Source organism: Heterodontus francisci, chromosome 33, assembly GCF_036365525.1.
Source record: "Heterodontus francisci isolate sHetFra1 chromosome 33, sHetFra1.hap1, whole genome shotgun sequence".
NCBI lineage: Eukaryota > Metazoa > Chordata > Chondrichthyes > Heterodontiformes > Heterodontidae > Heterodontus > Heterodontus francisci.
The window spans coordinates 23087305-23099912 of record NC_090403.1 but is presented as its reverse complement, the minus strand read 5'-3'; the positions used below and the strand labels follow the sequence as shown (position 1 = coordinate 23099912).

General features: G+C 39.9%; 1 protein-coding gene across 1 annotated transcript in view; it reads left to right on the top strand.

The window, feature by feature from the left end:
- wnt9b (wingless-type MMTV integration site family, member 9B) overlaps positions 1-10861 on the top strand; it is a 30686-nt gene extending 19825 nt beyond the window's left edge. Inside the window, exon 4 of the mRNA XM_068013168.1 lies at positions 4179-10861. Within this exon, the coding sequence (XP_067869269.1) occupies positions 4179-4652 (474 nt within the window). The 3' untranslated portion in view covers positions 4653-10861. The remainder of the gene's footprint in view (positions 1-4178) is intronic.
- Positions 10862-12608: the final 1747 nt, after the last annotated feature.

Genomic DNA, 12608 nt, shown 5'->3' with positions numbered 1-12608 from the left:
ACAGTGCTGGAAATATTCAGCAGGTATGGCAGCATCTGTGGAGAGAGAAACCGTTAACATTTCAGGTTGATGATCTTTCATCTGAGTTCTGATGAAAGGTTATTGACCTGAAACGTTAACTCTGAGGCATATTAATGTTGCAATGGAAGAATTTCCATTTCTGTTGTCATCACCATGGCCTTTGAGATCAGATAAAGCACAGGTTAGATGTAGGGTAGGACACCATGTACACTACTTTATATGCATTTCGTGTAACCCTTCACCATGTTCTAAAAGCACCTCCCCATTGCTACACTGCCTCTTTTCCATCTTCTTTACCAATCATGAGAGGGTATATATGGACATGATTCCCACTTTAATGCATGTTGATTCAAATAAAGGGTCACTTCATACTGTGTTGGCTTAAACAGGGTTGGAAGTGCCCTCAACCAATTTAATTGATGACCCTTACAGACAGGAGTGAGAGTAATTTCATCTGTCCATGTGGGCTGGATTCAAACACAGGCCCCAAGGTGAAAGGACAAGAGAATTCAAACTGATTGCATCAATTGAGGCAAATAGCTTTAGGGCTAGCCCAATAGAATTTGAATTCTTTGCAGAATCAAAGTTTTGGTATTTTAATTAACCCTAGAAAAAAAAAGAAAACTGCCTCAAAAATAACAAGCAATCACATGTGCTGTGCTTCAGCACTGTTCATTGTGTGGCAAGGTTATATTCACCTACAATTAAATCTACCTGCCATTACTTAGCTCAGTTGAATCACTGATCCAGATCCTTCTCAATGCCTCTGAGTGATCAGCCTTTATTTGAACTTATTGAATTATATGAAATGGGTTGAGAGCACAAATCATCGTCTGAATGACAGTCACTTCCTGATTTTCATCTAGAATACAAAACCTGATTAAATGTGAATTTTCCAATTATGATCTTGCTGAAATTCAAACAAAATTACATCCAGAACCATTTGTCCTATGGATTAATGATCTACATGATCTAGAAAAGCAACATGAAGACAAGGGGCAATTTTGACTTTATGCTTTAGTGTAGAATGGGTGATAATGCAGCGACATCCCATTTTACATCTCTCCTGATCTTTATCTCCATAAATGGGAGAAATACGAAACAAGCTGCTTACTTGCTATCACCGTTCTACACTTATGCACAAAATCAACATGATGTTCAAGGTGTGCATAGTTCTGAAATGTCACGTTACAAGAAGACCAATTGTCATATTGTCATGATATAGTACTGAGAGTTCTCTAAATATTATATAATGTGGACACAAGAAAGAATGGAATAAGGGAAGCCCATGTGGTCGATTGAATTTACTCTTTCAAACAGGCCATGGACAGTCTATACTGTCATGGACTCATCTGATTTAATCTGAAGGAGGTGAATAAAATCCAATATCACTTCCAAGAACTGGAATTTGGTGAGATTCCTCCCTGGCCCCAAAGACAATTTAGTGAAAAATTCCATGATATCAATCTGACAGGACTTAATCCAACCCTTTTGAGTTCCCATGGTCCCATCACAACTGGAGCTATACTGCTGTATAAGATATTTGATCATCTCTTCCTGTACTAATCCGTACAGCAATCAATCCCACTCTTAATCAGACATCATCCACTCAGAGGCATTGAGATGAGTTAGAAGGATCTGGATCAGTGATTCAACTGAGCTAAGTAATGGCAGGTAGATTTTATTGTAGGTGACTGTAAGGTAATGTATATTGGAAAAGCATACATGAGATGTGCAAAGGAAAAATGTTTTCATTTGCAAAGATGTTTATTTGACTTTATACAGTTAATTGGTGAGGTTGCAGGGTTTTGGGCATTCTACTTTCAGAAGAACAGTGATGCATTTTTTGATGCTGCGACAAGAGAATATTTTTTATTTGGTTAGAGCTAAGAAACAATAGAGGTGCTATTACACTATTGGGTGTGTTCTAGAGGACATCAGCTAGCGGGAAAGATATATCGGAACAAATTTGCAAGAAAATTACAAAGAGGTACATGAATTATAGAGTAGTTATAATGGGGGACTTTAATTATCCTAATATCGACTGGGATAGTAATAGTGTAAAAGGTAGAGAGGGGCAAGAGTTTCGAAAGTGTGTTCAGGTGAATTTTTGACATCAGAATGTTTCAAGTCCAATGATAAATGAGGTGCAACAAGCGGATCAAGTGTCAGTAGGGGAATATTTAGGGGACAGTGATCAGAGTGTCATAACATTTAGGTTGGCGATAGAAAAGGACAAAGAGCAATCCAGAGTAAAAATAATTAATTGGGGGAGGCGAATGGGTCTGCCCAGGTAAATTGGAATCAAAGATTGGCAGGTAAAACTGTAACATAACAATGAGCTGCCTTTAAAAAGGAGATAGTTCAGCTACAGTCGAGGTACATCCCCATGAGGGGGAAAGGTAGGGCAAACAAATCCAGAATCCCCTGGATGCCAGAAGAGATAGAAAGTAAGATGAAGCAGAGAAAGGGTACATATGACAGATATCAGGTTGATAAAACAATTGAGAACCAGGCTGCATATAAAAGGTTTGGAGGGCAAGTGAAAAAACAAATAAGAGCAAAGAGAGAGTATGAGAAGAGACTGGCAACTAACACAAAAGGGAATCCAAAAGTCTTCTATAGGCTTATAAATAGTACAAAGGTGGTAAAAGGAGGATTGAGGCCAATTCAGGGCCTAAAAGGGGATATATGCATGGAAGCAGGGAGCATGGCTGAGGTACAAAATGAGTACTTTGTATCTGTCTTTAACAAGAAAGAAGATGCTGCCAAAGACATAGTGAAAGAGGAGGCAGTTGATACACTGGAAGGGCTAAAAATTGATAAAGTGGAGGTATAAAGATAGGCTGGCTATACTTAAAGTTATTAAGTCACCACGACCAGTTGAGATGCATTCAAGGATACTTAGGGAAACAAGGGTGGAAATTGTGGAGGCACTGGTCATGATCTTGCAATCCTCCTTAGATACAGGGATTGTGCCAGAGGACTGGAGAATTGCAAATGTTACACCTTTTGTCAAAAAAGGGTGTAAAGATAAGCCCAGGAACTACAGGCCAGTCAGTCTAATATCGGTGGCGGCAAAGCTTTTAGAAATGATAATTCTGTCCCGAATTAACAGTCACTTGGACAAATGTGGATTAATTAAGGAAAGCCAGCATGGATTTGTTATGGGCAAATCATATTTAACTAACTTGCCTGAGTTTTTTGATGAGGTAACAGAAAGAGTTGATAAGGGTAGTGCAGTTGATGTGGTGTACATAGAATTCTAAACGGCATTTGATAAAGTGCCACACAGCATGTTTGTCAGCAAAGTTAGAGACAATGAAATAAAATGGACATTGACAGCATGGATACAAAGTTGGTTGAGTGACAGGCAACAGAGAGTAGTGGTGAACAGTTCTTTTCAGACCAGAAAAAAGTATTTAGTGGGGTTTCACAGGGGTCGATGTTAGGATCCCTGCTTTTTTTGATAGCTATTAATGACTTGGGGCTGAATTTTCCCAGCTCTTTGGAGACAGGCTGGGAGGAGAGAGGGCTGGCAATATGGTAGGGGAAGGTGTCAGGAGGGGAGCCTGATGTCTTTAAGCCGCCATGACATATTGCCAGCAGCAGGAAAAATGGTGGCATGGCCACCTGTCTGGTGGCCAGTTGAGCCCCACAAGTGGCCAATTAAGGGCCACGTCCCACCTCAGCAGACAATTTGCCCACGTCAGTGGGTTCCAGGGAGGACTCTCTTTAAAGGCTCTCCATGGCCCACTGAGGGGCCCCCCAGCAGCAATGTCATTGCCATATGACCCCACCCCCACAATCGCCAAGGCCTGTCTGCTTAGCCCTGCAATCACCCAACCAAATTCACCTGCCTTTGAGGGTGCCCTTTTTCATTCCAGCTTTACAGAATTTAAATTCCCAGCTGCCATGGTGAGATTTGAACTATTACCTCTAGATCATTAGTGGAGGCTTCTGGATTATGAGTCCAGTAATATAACCACTGTGCTACCATTCCCTTAATTCTTGAGCCCCTTAGAAAGTAATGAGCTCTGGAGCTCCTCATACGTACAAATATGAAGCACACAATAGAACAGGCCACTAATGGCTGACATGTAAGATAGTGGTATATATAAATATTGTCTACTTACTTGTATTTCTCCCTCTTTTAGGCTGTGAAAAGTGGTTTGAAGACCACATGTAAATGCCACGGTGTATCTGGGTCCTGTGCAGTTAGAACCTGTTGGAAGCAACTGTCATCCTTTCATGAAACAGGCAAACTTCTCAAGCTCAAATATGAAACTGCTGTTCGAGTCCACAGCATCACCAATGATGCCACAGGCGAGACTGAGCTCATCAGCCCCAAAAAGCACAGTTATACCTTAAAGAATCACATCCCAAGGACTACAGATCTGGTTTACATAGAGGACTCCCCGAGTTTCTGTCGACCAAGTAAATACTCTCCTGGGACTGCGGGCAGGGTCTGCTCAAAGGAGACAAACTGTGAAAGTATGTGCTGTGGGCAGGGTTACAACACCCAGAGTCTCCTGGTGCATAGACCCTGCCACTGTCAAGTGCAGTGGTGCTGCTACGTGGAGTGTCAGCAGTGTTCTCAAAGAGAGGAGATTTACACTTGCAAACACTAACAATAAGAAAATAAGGCAATGGGACAAAGACAGCGAAGGAAAGAACAAGAAGATAAAGTTGTAACTTCAGCTGTGGTTCGTGGTCCATTATAATAATGAGACAAAGTCATATAAGCCCAGGAAAGACATATGTGAGATTTTAGAGCTAAGTCTGGTTGAACTTATTATGGAAAATGCATGTGTCTTCAGTTTAAAGAATCTTATTTCAGAAGTCTTTTACATAGGTAACTTCATCTGGGAAATCCAGATCTATCCAAGCTTTCGAGCAGTCTAAAGTGAATACTGGGATTTCAAGTTAGCTGGTAGAGCTGGCCAAATTGAAGGGAGCCACAGAAGATCGCTTTACAATGCACTCCTTCATTTCATTTAAGTTAAAGAGTGACCAGTAAATAAATAATGACCCACAAAGGTAATCTGACTGATTAAACATGTTCTCTTTGAAAGTGTGGGTGCAGTGCTGGGGAACGGATGAAACTACTTGTGATCTTTGGGACAATTCTATAAAGAGTGCAAACAAAACTTCTGATGGTACAGGGTGTGAGAGGGACTGTGCAACTTCCTCTACCCATCATTGTTCAAAGGAGCCTTCATCTTTCAGTCAGATTGATGGAGGTTTGTTATTTAACCTCTGTACAAGTTTTGAACCAACATGCCCCCAGGACAGCATTAACCTTTATCTAGGGTTGTCCCTGTGTTTCTTCCCCTGTTCTGCCACTCAATTGTCTGCATAGCTTTCAGTGACTGAAATACACAATGGGCAATGTTCTCTGAAGCTTCAGATTCCTGGGTAGTGTCACTAATTCATGAGGGTGAAATGATTGCGCATTAACAGACCCTCACAAGTCTTTAGAAAAATAATCAATAGTTAACAAAATGTAGAACAAGATAAGGTAACTTCTGGAGAAAAAAATCACAAATCTTAACTGTCACAAAAAAATAAAGCCTGCCTATAAAACAAATTTGATCCAAATTCCGTTCTCATGGCTGTGGTGCATGAATGGGTTGTTCTGTTTGTAGAAGAGGGACGTCAAGCCTGGATTTTGAGGTTAACAGGGAAGTGACAGCCCTTGCCATTGACCTTGAAGAAAGCTGCCAACAAAGATCTAACGATCTCTGTGGTGTGGATTGCATCATTCCTGACATTAATTTGATTTTGGTACCAACTATAGGGGATCTTCTGCATTCAGCAACAATGGTGCCATCAAGCAGGCTCAGCAGCCAATCACGTTAAAGTTTTCTCATAGACAACAAACCAGGAAGTAAAATGCACTGAATATCCTTCACTTTTTAATCATTTTACAGAGAATGAAATAAAGATTGAAATATACATGTGATTAAAGTAGAAGCTGTTATATTATGAACAAACTTTAAAACAAAAATTAATTTTTATTATATTAAAACATATGGAATTTTTATCATAATGGAGAAATTTAACATTCCACAGATAGAAGATTTATTTTTCAGGGCCAGAGAGGTTGTTCGGCAGTAATTATGATTTAGTACAGCATTAAAAACCCAGTTACATCTCATTCAACAAGGCATAACTTCTTCTTGGGTTTTCTACAGTGAGATTAGAGTGTAAAAAGTGGAAGCTTGCATCAATTCAAGTGATTTCTAAAGATTTCCATCCTTAGGACTTCAATGGGGAACCCTGTGGAGGAACAAGGAATCACTGACAGCAACCTCTGGATTTCCACATTTGACAAGGCATGTGTGGATGCCAGAAATTGCAGTTGGTCTCATAGTTGTAACTACAGTGAACGTTAACACTTTTGTCCCCATTAGAACCACAAAATCCGGGCTATTGTCTCACACATAGAACGTCTAGTAATGACCTGGTAAATGCAATAAGCCTGCCCTTTTCTTGATCAATCAACTCTACCAGCCATCTTCTCACTTTATTTCCCAATCTAAATTGCATCTAAATGCCTTTTATTTCACAAATATGTTACCCTCTTGGAGATAAGGTTCCTCATTTTTAATTTTCTGCCCGCTGGTATTCAGATTGATCACTGCATTGAGCAATTTGCTTGGCTCAACTTTATCAATTCTCTCCTTAGTCTTGAAAAAGTAAGGCACCATTGAAGTCTCCTTTTTTCCCCAAGAAACCAAGCTGAGCTTTGTGAATCTTTCCTTGCCAATTCATATCATGATTATCAAAGACACAGACAAGCTGACAAAACAAGTGACGTGTACCTGAAATGGAGAGATACTAGCCTTTTTGGAAATTAAGATATATTATTTAAAATATGATAATTGGTGCATTCTATAATGTAAATATTGATGTTTATTTTACGAGTTTTTACAGACTTATAGCATGAAGCTTAAAGTTTATTTTTTAATCTAAACTGGAATAGATGCATTTCTACTAACAGACCTAGTTTAGGAAATTACGTTGCCCTGAATACTAATGGTAACATTGAAGAAAATCTGCTTTGAAGTTTGCTTTTACTTAAATATGTACCCAGTATGTGGTGGAGATACATAGAAAGTAAAAATATTCCATGAGGGCTTCTTCATACATCAGGCTGGTGACAAGTGCAGTATTAGTTGTGTTCTGCACCTACCCATTGCACATTCGGTTCTGTTAATGAGCAATCTAAGATACATCAGCTCATTTGCAGTTGCTAACTGTTGAGTTTTGTACACGAATGTCAGTTCTGCGAGACAAACTTGGACCCAACACTCTCCAACAAACCAGAGAAATGAAAATAATGGTTGCTATGGAGTTTTTTTTTAGATTTCAAGCAACCTGGAGATAGATCACAGTTAATGGATGTTCTTCAGTGGATCTCAGGATTTCCAATGTTGTAAATTTACCAGTGAGTTATATCATTGAAAAATAACTACAAATCCATTGTCCGAATTCATTTCTTTACACAAAGGAAAACTGGAACTCACTTCCCTGAAATGCTGTTGAGACACTTAAAACTGAGACTGATAGAGGTTTTCTTTTAGGTATGAACAGGTACAGAACCAACGTGGGTAGATGGAGTTAAGATACAAATTAGCCACATTCTAACTGAATGGTGGAACATGTTGGAGGGCCTGAATGAACTACTCCTGTTCCTATGTTCCTAAATAAACATTGTTTCAGGGAAGGGAAGAGCCTGGAAAATCCATTCATTGTAACAATGGGCTGAATTTTATGAGCCCGCCGCCGAAAAAAAGAGCGCCACAATTCCAAGCTCATTTAAATGGAGGGGTGGGGGGTGGGGTGCGCACCCCCCCATCACATGGAGGAGGCGGGCTGTCCGTCCCTGGCAATGGTGTCAGTAGCCTGTGCGCAAGCGCTGACGCCATTTTTGAAGGGCTGTTGGCCCTACCGGCATATTTAAAGAAAGATTTAATAAAATTAAATAAATACATCTCTTTTGCCCCTCTTACACCCCCCAATAACAATTAAATTAATTATTTGCCCTTGTCCCCCCCAACCTGCACAAACTTTAAACTAAACCCTTCCCACATCCCCCATACTCATGACGTTAATTTAACCCCATCCCCCCAACCCCCGCACTGAGAAACATACCTCCTACCCTCTCACCACCAGTGGGGCGCCTCGTTTCCCCGGACGGGGATCCAAAGGTGTGGGAGTGCTGGCCTCCGGGCCGAAGATTGCAGCAGGACTTCAGGAGGCGACGTAAGTTTATTTAAATTAACCATTTTAATTGATTTAAATATTCAAATTATGGTCCTGTCGCCCAGTGGCGGGGGAGGCCGCCACCAGGAGGATCAGGCCGGGGCCTGCTGGCGTCAAGGCCTGTGGCGGGTCTCATCTTGGGCCATCTTCAGGCCCCCTCCCCCCGCCACGGATTCCGACGTTGAGAGCTCCTTAAAATCCAGCCCAACATTATTCACAAGTGATGCCATAATGTTTTCACAGATTAAAAGACAGAAGGTTCATTTGATCTCAAATGAAACTTTCAACTGCCAGTCACCCGTTTCTCACCTGTAAAATGGACTACCAACAGGTGACAACCTGGTGGGGTCTTTGTGCATCCATTTGCCTCCCTATTGAGTCTGTCAATTAGAGCCCATTGCAGATGAATACCTATTTAATATTCAAATATGAACCCACCATTCTGACTGGCTTTTGATCTGCATAAAAAACTCCAGATCTAATCATAATGTTTTAGTGATCCATTTATTAGGAAATAATAGCACTTTATAGCTTAGTGGGGCCAAAGAGCCTTGGTTAAAAATAATGAAAGGACAATTCAGGGGGATGCCAGGAAGAACTTATTCACACAAACGGTGCTCAATGCTTTCTGGCGAGGGTAGTGTAAGCAAAAACCTTAGACTTATTAAGAATCATTTAGTCAACGTGATGGGGAGAATGTAAGTTTCTTATTCTGGATGGATAAGGTAAGCGGGGCCGAATGGCCTCCCATATTGGTGTTGATCTTATGATTTATGCCACTCCTTGATCAGTACAGTGTTAAGGAGTTTAAATAAGCATAATTCCATTTTATTGTGAGCAATTCTGGGAATGAGAGATATAAAAATATACTTTGAAGTTTCATTTGCTGTATGTTGGCAATTGTAGTCAACAAACTGATCCACAAGAGGATTGATTAATGAATCCAAAAGCATTTTAGCTACAAATAGGTTTTTATTCTCCCAAAATTGCCATAAAAATCATTGCATATTGGTCCCATCATTGCCTGTGCTGGCGTTGACTCCTCAAATTCTAATTCCATTTCCTGATTCATTCCCCATATCCTTTCATGTTTTTCCTTATCAAATAATTCTCAAATTCCCCTTTATATGATGTTACGGTCTTTGGCTCAGCAGCTCATTGCAAAGTGTTCCATGCTATAACAACCCGCTAACTTCCAACTCCATTCCAAGTAATGTTCCTTTACATAAGATGAACATGAGCAGATCTTTAGTCAGATGGGACTATCATTGTTCAAAGTCCTTGTAATATGCTGAAGAATGATAGAGACAAGTATGTGAGTAGGACACAGCAGACCAGCTTTGAGTCTGGTCAGAGTTGGTAGATTTGAATAATGAAGAGAGATATTCAGGGTTTGTTATATTTGCCTCCTGACCTATTGGTTGAATTATGACATTCAAAGTACTACATAAAACACGGCTACGGCACACAGGGCTGATGGTATTGCCAAATACTGGTCCTCACCGTTTTACAGTGGAACAGAATGCTTCTAAAGTGGTATTCATGCTTCAATTTTTGTTCTGTGCAGGGGAAATTTCTACACTTTGCTCAGCAAAGCTCTTTATGGTTAGCAGTGCTTGGGTTTAATGTCCTCTGTGTGCTATTTTTAGCTTTCTGGTTAATAAATTTGTGTAAAATTCCTGTCCGTTAATTTAATGCAGCATTCAACCTATTTAAAAAATCATATTTTTTGAAATAAATTGGTTGCAATTACTACAATAATAATGTGCATTTTTTGGGTGCCTTTATCATATTAAATGTCCCAGGACTATGTTATAATAATGCAAATGGAAATTTATTGCAAACATATTAACCAGTGTGCTTGAAGCAGTGCAGATAAGAAAGTCACCCCTTGATGCTTAAAACACAGTTGATTTATTTCCCATTGAAATAAACAGTAAATGGAATATGGTAGGTCACAGTGGATCACTGGCAGTGCGTCATGCCAAGCATGATATTGTAAGAGTGAGAGATTCCATGCAGTAAAACACACGACCTAGAACCATGAGGACAGGCAATGAGATATTGGGGTTAACTTGCTGTGGGCCTCCGTCACTAAAAGGTTATGAAATGTAACACACTTTATAACAAAGCTCTTTGTAATTGTGGGTCCTTTGAAAAGGAGTCTCATAGTGCACCATGACATGTCTGATAAGCTCAATAGATACAAAAAAAAGTACCATTAAAGATTCTAGGGCAGAACCCATTATTAATTTATCTGTTGATGCTCTAAGGGAAAGTAAAATTATTTTTCTACCTCACGTGTACAGCTTGTAGGTAAATAAAATCTTAAAATGTATTTAAGTTATTTATCATCTTTATATATCCGAAAGAGAAAATCCTTTTGGATCATTTTGGGCAATGAAAGCATATTTTTCATGGCTGTGGTTAATGTGCATCCTTTCTGCTTTTTCTATGTTATTTATACCTTGTTTCATGATGGTTGAAAAGCAGGTTTCATACATTTATAGAACAAGTTGCACTAATGTTTCTCCGCTTTCTGGTGGCATTGATATCAATAAATGGTGTTTTGATGACTACTTTGGAAGACGCCTGTTTCGTTGTCTCTTAGCTCTCAGCACACGTACAAATTTGGTGTACATAACTTAAACGCAGGGAGTGAGCAGTTTCCGAAAATGTAGAGTCTAACTGTGGGACTAATGTTTTCTTATGTGATTATTGTGATGCAAGAAAGAATTTTCATTTGCATAGCACCTTTTATGACTTCAGAACAGTCAAAGTGCTTTATAGCCATCCACTTGTGAGGGCAGATTGGTACCAGCTTAACATCTCATCAGAAAGACAGCATCTCCCACACAGTGCTGTCTCAGTACTGCACCAAAGTTAAGGGGCAGATTATGTGCTCACATCGCTGACGTGGGACTTAAACCCATAACCTTGTGACTCAAAAGCGTTCCCATCTGAGCCACGATTAACCAGCTCTGGCACAGAACTGAATCTTGAACACTCCTAACAAGACCATATTTCCACCTTGCATTGCTTTACAAAGTCATAGTTTTGATACTTCATTACCTGAAGGGAAGGCAATGGACCATTTGAATTGAATAAACAGATCCAGTAGTACTAATATGCAAATCCCATAAAGAACACTGAAATGGGTCTGACATGAGTATTGATGTTACCAGTTCCAATTCAGATCCAGATTTACTTCTCATACAAGTACCCATGGCATAAATGCTGAAACAGATCGAGAGGCAGTAACCATGATACAAACACTGGATCAGATGCTGTTCCGGTGATACCAGCTCTGGTACAGACCCAATCACAGGATCTGTGTTGCCAGTGTCAATACAAGCCCAATTTCAATCTCTGTAACATCATCATTTTCAGGAACAAGAAAAAAAAACACATTAAGTCCAACATACCTGTCTCTTTCTCATTGATTCCAAACCCACCATATCTTTAATGTGTCCTTTCTGCAGTTGGCTCTTGAATTCATTTAAACTGTTTGCTTTAATGGTCTTCCCCAATAACATACTTTATAAATCTATTTTGCTTTGCATAAAAGCTCCACCTGACTTTCCTTCATCTTTCCTAATTTCCAAACATTGAATCCATGGTCCCCCACATTTGAACTCTCCACTATAGTGAGAAATTTGCCAAGATCAACTTTTCAATGTCCTTCATAACCTCTGAAATTTCAAGTAGGTCACTTTGAAGTTTCACCAACACATGCCCAAAGTCAGTACAATGACACCAGCACCAACATGGGTCCAATCCTCATTCCTCTGATACCTGTCCTAATACAGGTCCAATGCCTTGTGATAACTTGTGATACCAGGAACCAATACAGGTCAATACAGGTCCATTGTTGTTATCTGTGATTCCCAGCACTATAAAAGGTCATTGCAGGTCCATTACTGGTCCGGCATGGACCCGAAGGGCCGAGCAGCCTTCGTCGGTGCTGTAATGTCTCTGTGGTTCTATGTTGTTAACTGTGATATTGAGAAACAATACAGGTCCATTACAGGTTCAATGCCATTATCAATGATATAAAGCACCAATATGGGTCAATACAGGTCCAACACCAATACAGTGTAAGTAGCGCTATAACAGGTCCAATACCAATACCTGTGATTCTCAGCAGTGCTGCAAATCAATACAGGTCAAATACCAATACCTATAATATCAGCATCAATGTTGCTCTAATACCAATGCAGTGATAGCAGTGCTATTACAGTTCCAATGCCAGTACCTATTATGCCAATACCATACAGATCTAAAATGAGCCACTGTGGTATGCTGTAGAAAGGTCA